The 23141-nt window shown below is 31.5% G+C and overlaps 1 protein-coding gene across 1 annotated transcript; it reads left to right on the forward strand.

Annotated features, from left to right (window-relative positions):
- The first annotated feature begins 18684 nt into the window (after positions 1-18684).
- LOC145096012 (uncharacterized) lies at positions 18685-21742 on the forward strand. Its single transcript, XM_079033798.1, has 6 exons — positions 18685-19028; positions 19125-19335; positions 19740-20393; positions 20478-20679; positions 20818-20971; positions 21238-21742. Exons 1-6 carry the CDS (start codon positions 18685-18687, stop codon positions 21740-21742), a joined length of 2070 nt encoding a protein of 689 aa, XP_078889924.1.
- Positions 21743-23141: the final 1399 nt, after the last annotated feature.

A 23141-nucleotide genomic window follows, 5' to 3' on the forward strand; every position in this document is an offset into this window, starting at 1 on the left:
GCATGATGTGATAAGATTACATTTTGATGTTTTGTAGGATCAAAGAAAAGAGAGAAAGCTTAAGGGAAGAAGTGAGCGGAATCTAATCATGAAGAAATGCATTTCAATCGCATTACTTGAAGATTAGAATCTTGAGCTACTACTTGGAGTTAGAATAAAATTGCTAAGAAATATGTATTAACATAGTTTTTCAATTGAATTGCATTGTAAGGACAATTTTCTTAAAAGTAATTATTTTCTTTTGATTGTTTTCATTTGTACTTATGTCTTTACACAATTTTAATGTGTTTTGCTTGTATTCTCCCCCTAAAAGAATTGTAAAACAGTAAGATATAGGGGTATGAACTCATCTTATGTAAGTACAAACGAAAACAATTAAAAGTATACAACAAGTATGCGAATATATATCTAAACAGTTTAACCCGATTTTATTATTTTTGTGCAGTTATTCTAAGAAATACGGAGATAAATAGAAAGTAGTTTCGAAAATCCCCCAAACTTTTTGAACTAGTGTTATTAAACATTTAGAAGCTTTGAAAAATATAAATGTTATTTTTTCAATTAGTTTGACTATTTTTCTTTGTTTTTTTACACTTAAATAATCATTAATTCATGAATAATTATTAAAAAGTTAAGGTAAATTACCAAACTTTTTGTAAACTTCATATACAGTGTATATAATCTGGGAAAAATACTAAAGATAATTTTTATGTAATGGAGTCTGATTTTGTGGATTTAAGTGTACTTAATCTTAGGAAAATAGAAAAAAAATAGCTTACAAAGATTATAAAACTATATTGAAGCAAAGTACACAAATAAGGTATGTTTTGAAATAAAAGCATTAGAGATGTCTTATAAACATGTTTGAAGTAGAAATTTGTATAAATATCATGTTGGGTTTTGAGAAAACACATTACAGTAAATTACAATGTCTAAATGAGAAAGCAATTAAAAGTGTCAAAACAAAAGTGTTTTGAAGGTTCGATGAAAGTTTTTCACATAATATGAACTTCAATGTCATATGTTTAAGTTTTATAGCATAGATTTTAAACACTCTTATAAAAGAAAACGTTTCTAAGTTTGTCGAAAATGTATCAAAATGGTAATCAAGGTTTAAAACAGTTTTTATGCCCTTAAAAGCACATCTATCCATTGAAATGGATTTAAAATGAAATTGAAATAACAATGTTAAAACCAATATTGGTTAAATTGAGTTTTGAAAAAAAGTGTTAAGTTAAAGCAAGTTGTCAAAAGATTTTTAGCGAGAATATGACTTATATTGTTAGGAAATGTCTACTATGTTGAATGAAGTGGTTATAGAATATTTTATCGATGATAAATAAAACTGATGAATCGAAATAACTTTTCGATGGAATATTAAGAAGTAAGGAATAAGTATGTCAGTGTAGCTAATCTTACCTAAATACTAAGGCGGGTACAAGGCGAGTATAAGGCGAGTACCAATGTCTTTTTCCCCAAGATAAGGGACAAGAAGATTTTTTTGAAAAACGTTTTATGGTGTCAATGTAGTATACGACCTTTTATAACGGTCAAAGGGGCATCTTATGTTAAGTTTTAAGATCAAGGTGGTCACAACATAGAGCTAAATCGTAGCGTGGTAATAAGGTCTCACTTATGGGTTAAACCTTCGTGTCTCCTCGTGAGTCGAATCCATAATGCCCGCTACTGGTATCCAAGTGATTACCTAGTGGCGACTCATCTACCTCCTTACACGATGCTCCAATTATCATTTGTGTCGATATTGAAACGCTTTTTCCTAGTTGTAACTCTAGTAAGAAGACGATGAAGTCGTATTGAGGAATAATTGATATAGGTTTCGACTTAAGATTACTAATAGTGTATATCTAGCTACTAACCTTACATCTAAAGTCAATAGCTACCGAGGGATACTCATTCTCAATACTAAGTGCATTGCTCCTTGAGTGGCTAGTGATATAACCTAAGTGGTTAACCTAGCACTTTATAAGGGATAAGAGTATTTCTAAATAAAGGCATTGTTAGAAAAGTGCACTTAGTTTCCAACTATATCTAGATGAATGCATATAATATGCAATGCCTGTATGCACACCAAATTTTTTTTTCAAAAGTTTATGTTGTAAATTGTTTTGAACTTAATTCTACTATAACCGTTTCCAGCCTCACATTAATTTTCCTTAATTCAGCATAGTTGACCAGGCTATACTTAATTATAGTCCAATAATGCATACTCGAATTAGTTATACCATTAGTAGTTTCTATATTTTAAAAATGTATTGAATTTTTTTGGCTATAGTTGTGGTTCTCCAAAGGAAAACCGGTATTCTCTATAACCTTCGGGCTTTGATACCATTTATGTCATACACTAGGAAAGCGGAAACAAGGGCTGTAACAGTAGAAGGGGTCTCATAGCAAAAGTTTAAAGACAACACCAACCATAGTATTAAAAATCATTACAAATTTACAATGATTTTTAACAACTTTTTAAAAGAAATTACAATGTATTTAAAAGTCAAAACATGAAAATGCTCCTACAGGTGTTGTGTCTCTACGTGCCTCTTACTAGATGATTCCTGAAAAAGCATGTAAGACGAGTGTCAACTATAAAAATAGTTGGTGAGTACCCACAGATTAAAAATAATAATGGTTTCAAGAATCGAAATAAAAGTTTTAATAAAAGTTTCCATAAATAAAAGTACATTGCTAAAATGATTTTTCAAGAATAGAAATAATATTTGTTGTTACAAGAAACAAACAATTTCATTGCTAAAACAAGTATATAAGTGTTCAGTAATAAAAGTTCGTTGCTATAATGAGAAACAAAGTTTGTTGCTATATTAAGCATAAAAGTTTCGTTGCTAAAATAAGTCTACAAGTTTCATTGCTAAAATAATTATACAAGTGTCCTTGCTAACATGAGAATACAAGTTTTGTATGTGCATAAAGATTCCATTCATGAGTTCACAACCCAAGCATAATGACCGAATCGTGCCCTATTGACTACTATGTGTATCGCAAACATAGACAATAAAATGGTAAAATGCACTCAAGCGAATCTTGCGAGTAAGGAGTTGTCAACCTCCTGATAGCACTATCCATAATAACCATAGGCTCAAAAGAGTTAATGAGTTTTGTCGAGAGATTCCAGGGACTTAACCGTGATACAGTCCTCATGAATTAAAGTAACATACACATACATACAAAGTATAGCTACCAAGTTTCATACGAGTCAAAATAAATACAACGAACATAAATAGTTTAGGACATGCTTTTCCACCCCAAAACATTTAAAAACTGAAAATAGGGGGAGTCGTGAATACACACAATATGTAAAATATAGCAACCAAGTTTATACGAGTCAACTAAATACAAAGAACATAAATAGTTTAGGAGATGCTTTTCTACCCCAACAAAATTAAAAACTGAAAATAGGGGAATGCGTGAATATTCACAATATGCAAAATATAGCAACCAAGTTTAACACATGTGATTAAGACAATTTTTTATATTATTTTCCAGATTTTTGTGATATTATTTGAGGGTATTTCAACATATTTAAAGGTTTTTCAAACTCTTAAAATCCAAAAATGTTATGAAACAGTTTCCAAAAGTTTTCAAACTTTACATTTTCATTCCAAATACAGTAGAGGTCTCCCTAAAATCTTCCTTTGAAGTTTTGATGTGATTAGCTATTTTTCCAAATTTTTATGCCTTCATATCAATATAAATTCGTGAAAAATAGCGTTTAGAAGATAAAAACTCCCAAACTTTTTGTAAGATTGCTATTAAATATAGTTAACCTAAGAAAAATATGAAAATGGATTTCTAAACAGTTTAATCTTATTTTATTATGTGTGTACATTTATTCTAACAAAAATGGTGATAAATAGAAAACATTTTCCAAAATTACCCAAACTTTTTTTAATACTGTTATTAAACATAATTAAGCTGGGAAAAATATGGAAATGCATATCTAAACCGTTTAACGCAATTTTATTATTTTTATGTATTTATTCTAATAAAATGGAGATAAATAGACAAATGTTTCCAAAATTATCCAAACTTTTTGTACTACTCTTTTTAAACATACATAAGCTGGACAAAATATACAAATATATATCTACACAGTTTAACCCGATTTTATTATTTTTTGCATTTATTCTAGAAAAAATGGAGATAAATAGAAAGTAGTTTCGAAAATTCCCCAAACTTTTTCAACTAGTGTTATTAAACATATAGGACCTTTGAAAAATAAAAATGTTATTTTTTCAATCAGTTTGACTATTTTTCTTTGTTTTTTACACTAAAATAATCAGTACTTCATGAATAATTATTAAAAAGTAAAGGTAAATTACCAAACTTTTTGTAAACTTCATATACAGTGTATATAATCTGGGAAAAATAGTAAAGATAATTTTTATGAAATGGAGTCTGATTTTGTGGACTTAAGTGTATTTAATCTTAGGAAAATAGAAAAAAATAGCTTATAATGATTATAAAACTATATTGAAGCAAAGTACACAAATAAGGTATGTTTTGAAATACAAGCATTAGAGAGGTCTTATAAACATGTTTGAAGTAGAAATTTGCATAAATATCATGTTGGGTATTGAAAAAACACATTAAAGTAAATTGCAATGTCTAAATGAGAAAGTTATTAGAAGTGTCAGAACAAAAGTGTTTTCAAGGTTCGATGAAAGTTTTTCACATAATATGAACTTCAATGTCATATGTTTAAGTTTTATAGCATAGAGTTTAAACACTCTTAAAAAGAAAATGTTTCTAAGTTTGTCGAAAACGTCTCAAAATGGTAATCAAGGTTTAAAATAGTTTTTATGCCCTTAAAAGCACATCTATCCATTGAAATGGATTTGAAATGAAATTGAAATAGCAATGTTAAAACCAATATTGGTTAAATTGAGTTTTAAAGAAAAATTGTTAAGCTTAAGCAAGTTGTCAAAAGATTTTTAGCGAGAATATGACTTACATTGTTAGGAAATGTCTACCACGTTGAATGAAGAGGTTATAAAATATTTTATCGATGATAAATAAAACCGATGAATCGAAATAAATTTTCGATGGAATATTAAGAAGTAAGGAATAAGTATGTCAGTGTAGCTAATCTCACCTAAATACTAAGGCGAGTACAAGGCGAGTATAAAGCGAGTACCAATGTCTTTTCCCCCAAGATAAAGGACAAGAAAAATTGTTTGAAAAACATTTTATGGTGTCAATGCAGTTGACGACCTTTGATAGAGGTCAAAGGGGCATTATATGTTAAGTTTTAAGATCAAGGTGGAAACAACATAGAGCGAAATCATAGCGTAGTAATAAGGTCTCACTTATGGGTCAAACCTCCGTGTCTCCTCGTGAGTCGAATCTGGAATGCCTGCTAATGGTATCCAAGTGATTACTTAGTGGCGACTCATCTATCTCCTTACGGGATGCTCCAATTATCATTTGTGTCAATATTGAAACGTTTTTTCCTAGTTGTAACTCTAGTAAGAAGATGATGAAGAGGTATTGAGGAGTAATTGATATAGGTTTCGACTTAAGATTAGTACTAGTGTATATCTAGCTACTAACCTTACATCTAAAGTCAATAGCTACCGAGGGATACCCATTCTCAATACTAAGTGTATTGCTCCTAGAGTGGCTAGTGATATAACCTAAGTGGTTAACCTAGCACTTGATAAGGGATAAGAGTATATCTAAATAAAGGCATTGTTATAAAAGTGCACTTTATTTCTAAGTGTATCTAGATGACTGCCTATAATATGCAATGCCTGTATGCATACAAAATTTTTTTTTTCAAAAGTTTATGTTGTAAATTGTTTTGAACTTAATTCTACTATAACCGTTTCCAACCTCGCCTTAATTTTCCTTAATTAAGCATAGTTGACCAGGCTATACTTAATTAAAGTCCAATAATGCGTACTCGAATTAGTTATACCATTAGTAGTTTCTATATTTTAAAAATGTGTTGAGTTTTTTTGGCTATAGTTGTGGTTCTCCAAAGGAAAACCGGTATTCTCTATAACCTTCGGCTTTGATACCATTTATGTCATACCCTAAGAAAGCGGAAACAAGGGATGTGACAGTACAAAGGGTCTCATAGCAAAAGTTTAAAGACAACACCAACCATAGTATTAAAAATCATTACAAATTTACAATGATTTTTAACAACTTTTTAAAAGAAATTACAATGTATTTAAAAGTCAACACATGCAAATGCTGCTACAGGTGTTGTGTCTCTATGTGCCTCTTACTAGATGATTCCTGAAAAAGCATTTAAAACGAGTGTCAAGTATAAAAATAGTTGGTGAGTACTCACAGATTAAAAATAATATTGGTTTCAAGAATCGAAATAAAAGTTTTAATAAAAGTTTCCATAAATAAAAGTACATTGCTAAAATGAGTTTTCAAGAATAGAAATAATATTCGTTCTTACAAGAAACAAACAATTTCATTGCTAAAACAAGTATATAAGTGTTCAGTAATAAAAGTTCGTTGCTATAATGAGAAACAAAGTTCGTTGCTATATTAAGCATAAAAGTTTCGTTGCTAAAATAAATCTACAAGTTTCATTGCTAAAATAAGTATAGAAGTGTCCTTGCTGACATGAGAATGCAAGTTTTGTATGTGCATAAAGATTCCATTCATGAGTTCACAACCCTAGCATAATGACCGAATCGTGCCCTATTGACTACTGAGTGTATCGCAAACATAGACAATAAAATGGTAAAATGCACTCAAGCGAATCTAGCGAGTGAGGAGTTCTCAACCTCCTGATAGCACTATCCATAATAACCATAGGCTCAAAAGAGTTAATGAGTTTTGTCGAGAGATTCCAGGGACTTAACCGTGATACAGTCCTCATGAATTAAAGTAACATACACATACATACAAAGTATAGCTACCAAGTTTCATACGAGTCAAAATAAATACAATGAATATTAATAGTTTAGGACATTCTTTTCCACCCCAAAACCTTTAAAAACTGAAAATAAGGGGAGGCATGAATACTCACAATATGCAAAATTTAACAACCAAGTTTATATGAGTCAACTAAATACAAAGAACAAAAATAGTTTAGGACATGCTTTTCTACCCCAAAACATTTAAAAACCGAAAATAAAGGAATGCGTGAATAGTCACAATATGCAAAATATAGCAACCAAGTTTAACAAATGTGATTAAGACAAATTATTATATTATTTTCTAGATTTTTGTAATATTATTTGAGGGTATTTCAACATATTTAAAGGTGTTTCAAACTCTTAAAATCCAAAAATGTTATGAAACAGTTTCCAAAAAATTTCAAACATTACATTTTCATTCCAAATACAATAGTGGTCTCCCTAAAATCTTCCCTTGAAGTTTTGATGTGATTAGCTATTTTTCCAAAATTTTAAGCCGTCATATAAATTCGTGAAAAATAGCATTTAGAAGATAAAAACTCCGAAACTTTTTGTAAGATTGCTATTAAATATACTTAAGCTGGCAAAAATATGAAAAAGGATTTCTAAGTAGATTAATCTTATTTTATTATTTTTGTACATTTATTCTAACAAAAATGGTGATAAATAGAAAACAGTTTCCAAAATTACCCAAACTTTTTTTTAATACTATTATTAAACATACTTAAGCTGGGAAAAATATGGAAATAAATTTCTAAACAGTTTAACCCAGTTTTATTATTTTTATGTATTTATTCTAATAAAAATGGAGATAAATAGACAAAAGTTTTCAAAATTATCCAAACTTTTTGTACTACCCTTTTTAAACATACTTAAGTTGGAAAAAAATATGCAAATATATATATCTACATAGTTTAAACCGATTTTGTTATTTTTGTGCATTTATTCTAGTAAAAATCGAGATAAATAGAAAGTAGTTTCGAAAATTCCCCAAATTTTTGAACTAGTGTTATTAAACATATAGCAGCTTTGAAAAATATAAATGTTATTTTTTCAATCAGTTTGACTATTTTTCTTTGTTTTTTACACTTAAATAATCATTAGTTCATGAATAATTATTAAAAAGTTAAGGTATATTACCAAACTTTTTGTAAACTTCATATACGTTGTATATAATCTGTGAAAAATACTAATGATAATTTTTATGTAATCGAGTCTGATTTTGTGGATTTAAGTGTATTTAATCTTAAGAAAAATGAAAAAAATAGCTTACAAAGATTATAAAACTATATTGAAGCAAAGTACACAAATAAGATATGTTTTGAAATACAAGCATTAGAGAGGTCTTATAAACATGTTTGAAGTAGAAATTTGTATAAATATCATGTTGGGTATTGAGAAAACAAATTAAAGTAAATTACAATGTCTAAATGAGAAAGTTATTAGAAGTGTCAAAACAAAAGTGTTTTGAAGGTTCGATGAAAGTTTTTCACATAATATGAACTTCAATGTCATATGTTTAAGTTTTGTAGCATAGAGTTTAAACACTCTTATAAAAGAAAATGTTTCTAAGTTTGTCGAAAACGTCTCAAAATGGTAATCAAGGTTTAAAATAGTTTTTATACCCTTAAAAGCACATGTATCCATTGAAATGGATTTGAAATGTAATTGAAATAGCAATGTTAAAACCAATATTGGTTAAATTGAGTTTTGAAGAAAAGTGTTAAGTTAAACCAAGTTGTCAAAAGATTTTTAGCGAGAATATGACTTACATTGTTAGGAAATGTCTACTAAGTTGAATGAAGTGGTTATAAAATATTTTATCAATGATAAATAAAACCGATGAATCGAAATAACTTTTCGATGGAATATTAAGAAGTAAGGAATAAGTATGTCAGTGTAGCTAATCTTACCTAAATACTAAGGCGAGTACAAGGCTAGTACAAGGTGAGTACCGATGTCTTTTTCCCCAAGATAAAGGACAAGAAGAATTGTTTGAAAAACGTTTTATGGTGTCAATGCATTTTACGACCTTTTATAGAGGTCAAAGGGGCATCCTATGTTAAGTTTTAAGATCAAGGTGGAAACAACGTATAGCTAAATCATAGCGTAGTAATAAGGTCTCACTTATGGGTCAAACCTCCGTGTCTCCTCATGAGTCAAATCCAGAATGCCCGTTAGTGGTATCCAAGTGATTACTTAGTGGTGACTCATCTACCTCCTTACGCGATGCTCCAATTATCATTTGTGTCGGTATTGAAATGTTTTTTCCTAGTTGTAACTCTAGTAAGAAGACGATGAAGAGGTATTGAGGAGTAATTGATATAGGTTTCGACTTAAGATTAGTACTAGTGTATATCTAGCTACTAACCTTACATCTAAAGTCAATAGCTACCGAGGGATACCCATTCTCAGTACTAAGTGCATTGCTTCTAGAGTGGCTAGTGATATAACCTAAGTGGTTAACCTAGCAATTGATAAGGGATAAGAGTAATTCTAAATAAAGGCATTGTTATAAAAGTGCACTTAGTTTTTTAAGTGTATCTAGATGAATGCCTATAATATGCAATGCCCGTACGCACAGCGAAAAATTTTCTTTTTCAAAAATTTATGTTGAAAATTGTTTTGAACATAATTCTACTATAACCGTTTCCAGCCTCGCATTAATTTTTCTTAATTAAGCATAGTTGACCAGGCTATACTTAATTAAAGTCCAATAATGCGTACTTGAATTAGTTATACCGTTAGTAGGTTCTATATTTTAAAGATGTTTTGAGTTTTTTTTGGTAATAGTTGTGGTTCTCCAAAGGAAAATCGGAATTTTCTATAACCTTCAGCTCATATACCTTTTATGTCATACCCCGCTAAAGAGGAAACAAGGGTTGTGGCAGTACAAAGGGTCTCATAGCAAAAGTTTAAAGACAACACCAACCATAGTATTAAAAATCATTACAAATTTACAATGATTTTTAACAACTTTTTAAATGAAATTACAAATTTATTTAAAAGTCAACACATGCAAATGCTCCTACAGGTGTTGTGTCTCTACGTGCCTCTTACTAGATGATTCCTTAAAAAGCATGTAAGACGAGTGTCAACTATAAAAATAGTTGGTGATTACTCACAGATTAAAAATAATATTGGTTTCAAGAATCGAAATAAAAGTTTTAATAAAAGTTTCCATAAATAAAAGTATATTGCTAAAATGAGTTTTCAAGAATAGAAATAATATTCGTTGTTACAAGAAACAAACAATTTCATTGCTAAAATAAGTATATAAGTGTTTAGTAATAAAAGTCCGTTGCTATAATGAGAAACAAAGTTCCTTGCTATATTAAGCATAAAATTTTTGTTGCTAAAATAAGTATACAAGTTTCATTGCTAAAATAAGTATAGAAGTGTCCTTTCTAACAAGAGAATACAAGTTTTGTATGTGCATAAAGATTCCATTCATGAGTTCACAACCCAAGCCTAATGACCGAATCGTGCCCTATTGACTACTATGTGTATCGCAAACATAGAGAATAAAATGGTAAAATGCACTCGAGCGAATCGTACGAGTGAGGAGTTGGCAACCTCCTGATAGCGCTATCCATAATAACCATAGGCTCAAAAGAGTTAATGAGTTTTGTCGAGAGATTCCAGGGACTTAACCGTGATACAGTCCTCATGAATTAAAGTAACATACACATACATACAAAGTATAGCTACCAAGTTTCAGAAGAGTCAAAATAAATACAATGAATATTAATAGTTTAGGACATTCTTTTCCATCCCAAAACATTTAATAACTGAAAATAAGGGTAGTCGTGAATACTCACAATATGCAAAATATAACAACCAAGTTCATACGAGTCAATTAAATACAAAGAACAAAAATAGTTTAGGACATGCTTTTCTACCCCAAAACATTTAAAAAACCGAAAATAGGGGAATGCGTGAATACTCACAATATGCAAAATATAGCAACCAAGTTTAACACATGTGATTAAGACAAACTATTATATTATTTTCCAGATTTTTGTAATATTATTTGAGGGTATTTCAACATATTTAAACGTGTTTCAAACTCTTAAAATCCAAAAATTTTATGAAACAGTTTCCAAAAATTTTCAAACTTTACATTTTCATTCCAAATACAGTAGTGGTCTCCCTAAAATCTTACCTTGAAGTTTTGATGTGATTAGCTATATTTCCAAAATTTTAAGCCTTCATATCAATATAAATTCATGAAAAATAGCATTTAGAAGATAAAAACTCCCAAACTTTTTGTAAGATTGCTATTAAATATACTTAAGCTGGGAAAAATATGAAAATGGATTTCTAAACAGTTTAATCTTATTTGATTATTTTTGTACATTTATTCAAACAAAAATGGTGATAAATAGAAAACAGTTTCCAAAATTACCCAAACTTTTTTTTAATACTGTTATTAAACATACTTAAGCTTGGAAAAATATGGAAATGAATTTCAAAACAGTTTAACCCAGTTTTATTATTTTTATGTATTTATTCTAATAAAAATGGAGATAAATAGACAAAAGTTTTCAAAATTATCCAAACTTTTTGTACTACCCTTTTTAAACATACTTAAGCTGGGAAAAAAATATGGAAATATATATCTACATAGTTTAAACCAATTTTATTATTTTTGTGCATTTATTCTAGAAAAAATGGAGATAAATAGAAAGTAGTTTTGAAAATTCCCCAAACTTTTTGAACTAGTGTTATTAAACATATAGGAGCTTTGAAAAATATAAATGTTATTTTTTCAATCAGTTTGATTATTTTTCTTTATTTTTTACACTTAAATAATCATTAGTTCATGAATAATTATTAAAAAGTTAAGGTATATTACCAAAAATTTTGTAAACTTCATATACATTGTATATAATCTGTGAAAAATACTAAAGATAATTTTTATGTAATGGAGTCTGATTTTGTGGATTTAAGTGTATTTAATCTTAAGAAAATTGAAAAAAATAGCTTACAAAGATTATAAAACTATATTGAAGCAAAGTACACAAATAAGGTATATTTTGAAATACAAGCATTAGAGAGGTCTTAAAAACATGTTTGAAGTAGAAATTTGCATAAATATCATGTTGGGTATTGAGAAAGCACGCTAAAGTAAATTACAATGTCTATATGGGAACGTTATTAGAAGTGTCAAAACAAACTGTTTTGAAGGTTCGATGAAAGTTTTAAGATAATATGCACTTCAATGTCATATGTTTAAGTTTTGTAGCATAGAGTTTAAACACTCTACAAAAGAAAATGTTTCTAAGTTTGTCGAAAACGTCTCAAAATGGTAATCAAGGTTTAAAATAGTTTTTATACCCTTAAAAGCACATGTATCCATTGAAATGGATTTTAAATGAAATTGCAATAGCAATGTTAAAACCAATATTGGTTAAATTGAGTTTTGAAGAAAAGTGTTAAGTTAAAGCAAGTTGTCAAAGGATTTTTAGCGAGAATATGACTTACATTGTTAGGAAATGTCTACTAAGTTGAATGAAGTGGTTATAAAATATTTTATCGATGATAAATAAAACCAATGAATCAAAATAACTTTTCGATGGAATATTAAGAAGTAAGGAATAAGTATGTCAGTGTAGCTAATCTTACCTAAATACTAAGGCGAGTACAAGACGAGTATAAGGCGAGTACAAGGAGAGTATAAGGCGAGTACCAATGTCTTTTCCCCCAAGATAAAGGACAAGAAGAATTGTTTGAAAAACATTTTATGGTGTCAATGTAGTTTACGACCTTTTATAGAGGTCAAAGGGGCATTCTATGTTAAGTTTTAAAATCAAGGTGGAAACAACATAGAGCTAAATCATAGCGTAGTAATAAGGTCTCACTTATGGGTCAAACCTCCGTGTCTCCTTGTGAGTCGAATCTGGAATGCCCGCTAATGGTATCCAAGTGATTACTTAGTGGCGACTCATCTACCTCCTTACGGGATGCTCCAATTATCATTTGTGTCAATATTGAAACGTTTTTTCCTAGTTGTAACTCTTGTAAGAAGATGATGAAGAGGTATTGAGGAGTAATTGATATAGGTTTCGACTTAAGATTAGTACTAGTGTATATCTAGCTACTAACCTTACATCTAAAGTCAATAGCTACCGAGGGATACCCATTCTCAATACTAAGTGCATTGCTTCTAGAGTGGCTAGTGATATAACCTAAGTGGTTAACCTAGCAATTGATAAGGGATAAGAGTAATTCTAAATAAAGGCATTGTTATAAAAGTGCACTTAGTTTCTAAGTGTATAAAGATGAATGCCTATAATACGCAATGCCCGTATGCACACCGAAAAATTTTGTTTTTCAAAAGTTTATGTTGAAAATTGTTTTGAACATAATTCTACTATAACCGTTTCCAGCCTCGCATTAATTTTCCTTAATTAAGCATAGTTGACCAGACTATACTTAATTAAAGTCCAATAATGCGTACTCGAATTAGTTATACCGTTAGTAGGTTCTATATTTTAAAAATGTTTTGAATTTTTTTGGCTATAGTTGTGGTTCTCCAAAGGAAAACCGGTATTCTCTATAACCTTCGGCTCTGATACCATTTATGTCATACCCCGCAAAAGCGGAAACAAGGGCTGTGGCAGTACAAAGGGTGTGATAGCAAAATTTTAAAGACAACACCAACCATAGTATTAAAAATCATTGCAAATTTACAATGATTTTGAACAACTTTTTAAAAGAAATTACAATGTATTTAAAAGTCAACACATGCAAATGCCCCTACAAGTGTTGTGTCTCTACGTGCCTCTTACTAGATGATTCCTGAAAAAGCATGTAAGACGAGTGTCAGCTATAAAAATAGTTGGTGATTACTCACAGATTAAAAATAATATTGGTTTCAAGAATCGAAATAAAAGTTTTAATAAAAGTTTCCATAAATAAAAGTATATTGCTAAAATGAGTTTTCAAGAATAGAAATAATATTCGTTGTTACAAGAAACAAACAATTTCATTTCTAAAACAAGTATATAAGTGTTTAGTAATAAAAGTCCGTTGCTATAATGAGAAACAAAGTTCCTTGCTATATTAAGCATAAAATTTTTGTTGCTAAAATAAGTATACAAGTTTCATTGCTAAAATAAGTATAGAAGTGTCCTTTCTAACAAGAGAATACAAGTTTTGTATGTGCATAAAGATTCCATTCATGAGTTCACAACCCAAGCCTAATGAGCGAATCGTGCCCTATTGACTACTATGTGTATCGCAAACATAGAGAATAAAATGGTAAAATGCACTCAAGCGAATCGTACGAGTGAGGAGTTGGCAACCTCCTGATAGCGTTATCCATAATAGCCATAGGTTGAAAAGAGTTAATGAGTTTTATGGAGAGATTCCAAGGACTTAATCGTGATACAGTCCTCATGAATTAAAGTAACATACACATACATACAAAGTATAGGTACCAAGTTTCATACGAGTCAAAATAAATACAACGAACATAAATAGTTTAGGACATGCTTTTCCACCCCAAAGCGTTTAAAAATTGAAAATAGGGGGAGTCGTGAATACTCACAATATGCAAAATATAGCAACCAAGTTTATACGAGTCAATTAAATACAAGAGTAAATTACACGAATGGTCCCTATGGTTTATGTTAATTTGCACGTTTGGTCCCTAACTTATTTTTTTAACTCGGAAGGTCCCTACCTTTTGTTATTGTTACACGCTTGGTCTCTACTGTTTGTTTTTGTTACGTGCTTGGTCCCCGTCTTACTTAAAAAACTATTATTTAAATATAGAAAAAATAATGGGATAGGTAAGGTAAGGTGAAGGGGTGGGGTTGGGGTGTGTTTATTTAAATAAATTAAAAAAATCAAAGGAAAAATAGTTTGTTTAGGTAAGACAGGGACTAAGCGCGTAACAAAAACAAACAATAGGGACCTTCCGAGTTAAAAAAATAAGTTAGGGACCAAACATATAAATTACCCTAAACCATAGGGACCATTCGTGTAATTTACTCTAAATACAAAGAACATAAATAGTTTAGGACATGCTTTTCTACTCCAAAACATTTACAAAACGAAAATAGGGGAATACGTGAATGCTCACAATAAGCAAAATATAGCAACCAAGTTTAACACATGTGATTAAGACAATTTATTATATTATTATCCAGATTTTTGTGATATTATTTGAGGGTATTTCAACATAAAGGTGTTTCAAACTCTTAAAATCCAAACATGTTATGAAATAGTTTCCAAAAAATTTCAAACTTTACTTTTTCATTCCAAATATAGTAGAGGTCTCCCTAAATTCATCCCTTGAAGTTTTGATGTGATTAGCTATTTTTCCAAATTTTTAAGCCTTCATATCAATATAAATTTGTGAAAAAATAGCATTTAGAAGATAAAAACTCCCAAACTTTTTGTATGACTGCTATTAAATATACTTAAGCTGGGAAAAATATGAAAATGGATTTCTAAACAGTTTAATCTTATTTTATCATTTTTGTACATTTATTCTAACAAAAATGGTGATAAAAAGAAAACTGTTTCCAAAATTACCCAAACTTTTTTTAATACTGTTATTAAACATACTTAAGCTGTGAAAAATATGGAAATGAATTTCTAAACCGTTTAACCCATTTTTATTATTTTTATGTATATATTCTAATAAAAATGGAGATAAATAGACAAAAGTGTTCAAAGTTATCCAAACTTTTTGTACTACTCTTTTTCAACATACTTAAGCTGTAAAAAAAAATATGAAAATGTATATCTAAATAGTTTAACTCGATTTTATTATTTTTGTGCATTTATTCTAGAAAATATGGAGATAAATAGAAAGTAGTTTCAAAAATTCCCCAAACTTTTTGAACTAGTGTTATTGAACATATAGAAGCTTTCAAAAATATAAATGTTATTTTTTCAATCAGTTTGACTATTTTTCTTTGTTTTTTACACTTAAATAATCATTAACTCATGAATAATTATTAAAATGTTAAGGTAAATTACCAAACTTTTTATAAACTTCATATATAGTGTATATAATCTGAGAAAAATACTAAAGATAATTTTTATGTAATGGAGTCTGATTTTGTGGATTTAAGTGTATTTAATCTTAGGAAAATAGAAAAAAAAAATAGCTTACAAAGACAAAAATTGTACAAATTTGTATGTGGTATCCTAATATATTATATAGTATTTTGGTAAATTTTCATGAATTTTGGATAAGTAAAACTATTTTTCCCGTTTTTAGTCCATTATAAACACAAAGATCGTGCAAAAATAGATATGCAATTATGCATTATGAAAAATTCTGAAATTATTTTTTTGAGTATCCCACACAGGGTAAGATTTGTGGAAAATCATAGATAATCTTTTCACATTCCCTAAAGTGGTTTATGATTATTTGGAACTAAACAAAGAGAAAATTAAAAACCATAATAAACGGTAACAAAAATCGATGAAAGTTAATGAGAGGCCATTTTTTGCTTTAAGGGTCATCCACGAATTTATCTAGGATTTATAGACCTCAGAAAGTATTTTAAAGGATTTATGGCCTCATTTTCTTGTTACAATTATAATGAATCAAAGAAATGAAAACAACTTTTGATATTTTCATATCCTCTTATTATCTTACATGGATTATGAGAAAAAAAAATTTAGAACAGAAAATGATATTTACATTTTTATGAATAAAATCATTTACATGCACTATTAATAATATACTTTGATCATCCACCAGTGATTTCAGAATCTGTTGATCGTGTTCATAGGCCATCCACCGGCGGGTTCTAACGTCGGTAGATACTTCTTCCGTAAGTGATTATTATGAAATTTCAGATGGGTCATAATGATTGGAGTAAAAGGAGGAACATGCATCGGGATCCTAGGGTTCATGATGGAAGACTTGACGTAAAAGGTAATGTCCTCAATTCTGACATTTCGTCTTTCTATATAACAAATTTTCCCGAGTCAGTACAAGCTGATGATTTGTGGTGGGTCTGTGGTCGTCTGGGAAATATGGCGGATGCTTTCATATCGAAAAAATTGTCCAGAATGGGGAAGCAATTCGGTTTTGTTAGATTTTCTAATGTTCGTAGTTTTGATCAAATGAGCAACTGTCTTTGTGAGGTATGGTTTCGAACGTATAAGATGTTTGCTTCATCTCCTCGTTTCAAAAAAAAAAAAAAAAAGAGGACACTAATCGACTGAAAAAGAAGATTGAGTTGAAAATTAGTCAAAATCCAGTCTATAATTCATAGGTTTTGTCTCCTTTTAATTCTTATGCAAGCATAGTTAAAGGAACACATGTGGCGAATGCTAGTAAGGCACATATAGCGGAGATTATTGACTTATCTTATGGAGATTTCATTGTGGAAAAGTATAACAGGGCTTGTTTGGTGAAAGCGAGAGACTTTCATACTCTCCCTAATCTGCGTATGCTCTGTTTAGATGAAGGTTTTGAAGATTTTGATATGAAATATGTGGGAGGTTTACGGGTATTGATTGAATTTAAATCTAACCATGCATGTAAAAACTTAATGAGTTCTGATGTGATGGATCATTGGTTACCAGAGAAACGTGAGTGGGATCGGAATTTTGTTCCATTAGAATATATAATGTGGGTAGATATTGAAGGACTACCATTGTGTGCTTGGAGTAAGGATTCATTTAGAAGAACTTTGTCTAAGTGGGGATCAATTGCTCAAATGGAGGATGATTTAGGGGAAGATGTGTACAAGAATCGTGTTTGTATACTAATTACTTCTCAACATATAATCTATGATATGGTGAAGGTTAGGGTGGAGGGTAAATTGTTCAATATCAGGATTAAAGAGGCCCCGGGGTGGACTCCTTCTTTTGTTTTATATACTCTGAAAGATGAACCTGAAGATTGTGAAGGGGGGGATTTTTTTGATCATAACGATAATGATAATGGAGTTTCTTCTTCGAATGGTAATGCTGAAGAATCATTGGATCCGTTTGGTATTTATGAAACAATGGAAAGAATGAAGGAAGAGGAGAGAAGGAATAATGTGGCAACAGGTTTTAATGGTTGGGGCAAGGGTAAAAATCACAGGAATGATAATCAAGATCTGGAAGGGAAAAATGGGAATAAATCTGTAGAAAATGTGCATTATACTCAGTCTGCAACCTCAGTGAATGAAAAATTCAGATTCTATCTCCAACTCAGTCCTTTTCGGAGTTCCAGGCGTGTCCGGTCGACTCTGAAAATCCGACAACAAGATTTACGAATGAGGCTATACAACAGACTTCTCAATCTTCTGAAATTGCGCCTACACCTCCTGTTCTTAATATGTCGTTGCAATCTTCTAATGAGTAAAATTTGGTCCAGGTCCTAGTTAATCCTCGTGTTGGTTTGAATAATGATTCACAGACTGATCTAATTGGTTTTTCGAGTGGATATGCTCGGATGTCGGGAGTTGAAGTCTCGGAGGATTCTTTGTCACATCCCCCAGGTTTTCTTGACAGGTTCAACGGTGATTATAATTTGGAATCGGATTGCTGTTATAGTGAAAATTCTATGTCGGAGGAAATAAAAAAAATGATGGAAACGGGTCAAAAAATTGGTTTTAAGATGGATGGTTGTTTGGAACATGTTAAGAGAGTTGTTAAATAGGAGGTAATTTTAAAAAATTAATTTACGAATTGTATGTCTCAGAATATTCAAGGAGCGAGGTGTTTAGATAAGAGGGGTTCGGTGAAATCATTATGTCACAAATTTAAAATTAATTTTCTAGCTATTCAAGAAACGAAGATGGAGTCTATTGATTTCTTGGTGGCGCGTTCTTTTTTGGGAAATGCTTCATTTTTATATGCTTATTCTCCTTCTCGTGGCAAGTCGGGGGGTATTCTTGTCATTTGGGATCAGAATTGGTTTATTAAAAAAAGGGTGATTTCTTCGGATTGGTTTGTAGCAGTGGAGTGTGTTTGGGTTTCTTCTCGAGTAGAGGTGGTTTTTCTTTTAGTTTATGCTCCGCAAAGGATTGATAGTAAAAGACAATTTTGGGGAGAGATTGTTCAATTGGTGAATTCTTGCTCTAGGGAATTCGTTCTCAAGGGAGATTTTTATGTAGTTCATGATGAATCGAAATGTATGGGGTCTCAGTTTCATCCTGCTTCTGCTAGGGTTTTCAATTAGTTTATTGAGGATGTGAATCTGTTAGATATTTCTTTGGGTGGTCCTTGTTTCACTAGGAGTGATAAGTGGGGTTCTAGCTTTAGTATGTTGGATCGATTTCTGGTTTTAGAGGGACTTTTGGTATTCTTTCCTCATCTCACAGGGCTGGTTTTGGAAAAGAAAACCCCGGATCATCGATCTGTCCTTTTGATGGAACACTTTGTTGATTATTGCCCTAAGCCTTTTCGGTTCTTCCATTCTTGGTTTAATCATGTTGGTCTTGATGAGGTAGTTCAGAATTCTTGGTCTACAGCTATTGATTGTGAGGGTATCCTTAATCCCTAGGTTATTTTTAAGAAGAAACTCCATCTTCTAAAATCTAATCTTAGGATTTGGTACCATGAAATTCAGGATGGTATGGAGAATAAAAGAAAACTATTACAAGAGAAGATTAAATCGATAGATACTTTTCTTATAGCGGGGGATGGTACGGCTAACCTTCATGAATAGAGAGTAAAAATGTTGAACGAGTTGGCAGATTTAGATCACCTTGCCAGAGTGGACCTAGCCGAGAAGGAAAAAGTCCAGTGGTGTATTGAGGGGGACGAAAATTCTGCTTTTTTTTTCATGGAGCAATAAGCAGAAAAAGGTGCCAAATAGCAATTTAAGGTGTTATGGTTGATGGTGTTTAGATTGATGATCCGAGGAGGGTTAAAAAGGAATTTCATAACTTTTACAAATCTCTTTTTTCTAAGAATAGAGTGACACGTCCTTCCACATATCCTTCCCTGTTTCATATTCTTTCAGAGGATCAGGTTCAGTTCCTCCAGGCTCCGTTTTCTCTAGAGGGGATTAAAAGGGCGGTTTGGGATTGTGGTTCGGATGAGGCTTCTGGTCCATATGGTTTTTCTTTCGGTTTCATTAAGCGTTACTGGGATCTTATTTCTTCGGATGTGGTGGCGTTTGTGCAACATTTCTATTCTCACTCTCTTATCCCTAAGGGTTGTAATGCTTCCTTTTTCTATATCATTCCTAAGGTACGGGACCCGAAGGTTATTAGAGATTTTAGACCTATTAGTCTTATTGGTTGGAAATACAAAATTATTGGTAAGTTGTTAGCTAATAGGTTGGCAGAGGTTATTGGTTATATTGTTAGTTTGGAGCAGTCTGCTTTTAATAAAGGTAGACAAATTTCGGATGGCCCTTTTCTTTGGAATGAGGTGGTAGCTTGGAGTAAAGCTTGGAAATATCCTCTTATGATTTTTAAAGTGGATTTTGAGAAGGCTTACGATTCTTTATCTTGGGAGTATCTTTTGGAGATCATGCATATTATGGGTTTTGGTTCTGTATGGTGTGACTAGATACATGAGCTTTTGAATACGGCTAGGGCCTCGGTTTTACTGAATGGTTCTCCTACTGATGAGTTCCAGATTTTTAGAGGGTTGAGACAAGGAGATCCATTGTCTCCATTTCTTTTTATCTTGGCTATGGAGGGGTTTCATGTCACTCTGCTTAAAGCTCAGCAAGTGAATGTTTTTCGGGGAGTCTCTATCGGTGATGTTCACATCTCCCATTTGTTTTATGCTGATGATGTTGTTTTTCTCTCTAATTGGGATCCAGAGAATGCCAAATGTCTTTTACGTTTTTTGATGTGTTTTTATCTTGCTTCGGGTCTTCAAATTAATTTGCAAAAAAAAATAAGTTGATCGGAGTAGGGGTTTCTAATTTGCAAGTGGAGTCAGTTGCTTTTTACTTTGGGTTGTCTTCCAGATTCGGTTCCATTTGTTCATTTAAGTGTTCCTGTTGGAAAAAAAAATATGGCAAGAGTGTCTGCTTGGTCTATTATTGAGGATCGTTTACGTGCTAGATTGTCCGGTTGGAAAGCGAAGACTTCATCTATTGGAGGTCGTCTTACATTGATTAAGTTCGTTCTTGGAAGTTTGGGTAGTTATTTGATGTCCAAATTTATGGCCCCATTACTATTCTGAATTCTCTAGAGGCTCTTCGTTGTAGACTTTTTTAGGGTGTAGATTTAGAGGAAACATGTATGCATTGGGTTCGTTGGGATAGAGTTTTAATTGATAAAAAAGAGGGTGGTCATGGAATTCGAAGTTTGTTTTCTTTTAACCAGTACCTTCTTTTTCGTTGGTAGTGGATATTCTTTTATAACTCTAATTTGATTTGGGTCAGGGTGGTGAAAGCTTTACATGGTTCTGATGGGGGTTGTTTTTCTCTGTCGCTGCGAAGAGGGTGGACAGGTCCTTGGAGTGGGATTATTAGGATGTTAGTTCAACTTAGAGATCGGGGTGTGGATTTGATCTCTTTTTGTCCAATTAGGGTTGGAGATGGGAGTAGCACTTCTTTTTGGCATGATGTTTGGAAAGGTGATCAACCTCTTGCATTGTCTTTTCCTAGGATTTATGCATTGGATGTTCATCGGGATGCCTCCATTAAGGATAGGTTTCTGGTTGGTTGGAGTGTTGATTCTCTCAGGCGAGTTCCTAGAGGTGGTATTGAGCAGACCCAGTGGGATGTGTTTAGCGCTTTGTTGCATGATCGTCAGCTTCATTATTTTTCAAATCGGTTGGGAAGGTCTATTGATGTTTTTTATTCTTTTTCAGTTTCGTCTGCTAGATCTCTTATCGATAATGCGTTGTTGCTTACAGGTGGTGGTGAGACTAGTTGGAATAACTAGGTTCCTATCAAGTTAAATATGTTTATTTGGAGGTTGCAGTTGCGGAGTATCCCCACTAGAGAGAGTTTATCTCATTGAGGAATTATGATTAATTCAATCATTTGCACTATTTGTTCCAGTATAGTTTAGTCGGTTGAACATCTCTTCGCCGATTGCAACCAATTGAGAGATATTTGGATTCATGTTGCTGTTTGGTGGGATGTCCAGATTCCATTGCATTTATCCATTGATTCCATTCTATCTTGGTCTCAGTTCACTGGTTTGAGAGGTGGTCAGATAAAAGCTTTTGAAGCGGTAGTTATTACTACTTTTTGGTGTTTATGGTATTTTCGAAATGCTAGTATTTTTGGATCGGTGATGCCTAGGAAATCTTTTATTTTTGATGAGTTGGTTCAGAGGTGTTTTTTTTTATTTCTAATAGATGTAGTAAAGCTAAGACAGGGTGGACTAATTGGCTTTATAACCCGGCTATTACTTGTAAGTTGTTGTAATGTCTCTTTTTCTAGCTTCTTTCCAGTGTTTTAATAAAATTCCCGCTGTTCAAAAAAAACAATGTACTTTGATCATCAAGCTCTTTAACTAGATGTTCATAACATGCATCACGGTTTGAAGACCATGCATGGACATATTTTGTTCATAGTGATGTTTTCAAAGGAAAACTTGGATGCATAAGGTGGATGAACCTTTAAAACTTGTAAAAATCCGTATTCTAGGGTTTGACATAGGTTTTGGTCCTTGGATTTCACCATTAAACTGATGGGATTTGAGCATTCTAAAACTCCTATGGTGCACATGCAACCCTGTAAACCTTGGATCTATGTTTTCGCTATTATACATGCAAATATTCAATATTCCAAGGTTTCATCCTAACTAGCACAATATGAAGTATATACAATACAAGAATCTAGTAGAATGGCATACCTTTTGATGGAGCTTGAAGTCTTGAACCTTTAAAAGCTTAGTGCCCCAAGTGTTGCACCTCAAATGGTTCACACAACACCAATAACCATTGGAATAACTTGAGAAGAAGGTTAGTTAGGTTCACTCTTATGAAATTAGCCTTCCCTCTTTTTGTGTATGCACTAGTGCCATTTCATGAACCATATACCTCTTTATACAGTGTGGAGGATTAGCGTTACAATCATGCAAAACCTGATACCCATGACCTTTCATTTCCATAGGATCCATGGGTTAAAAACTCCATGGACTATCCATGCAAACTTAGCCCAACCTAAATGAACTTGGCCCATCCTATATTTATAAGAGTTCATACATAAGTAGTTCCTTTTGATCACTAAATTAATTCTAAATTAACTCTTGATCAATACTAATCAAATAATGTGATTTCATATTAATATATTAGAACTTATAATAAATTAATATAAATCATAAGTATCCT

This window comes from Lactuca serriola, chromosome 3, assembly GCF_051521515.1.
Source record: "Lactuca serriola cultivar US96UC23 chromosome 3, Lser_US96UC23_V15, whole genome shotgun sequence".
Taxonomy (NCBI): Eukaryota; Viridiplantae; Streptophyta; class Magnoliopsida; order Asterales; family Asteraceae; genus Lactuca; species Lactuca serriola.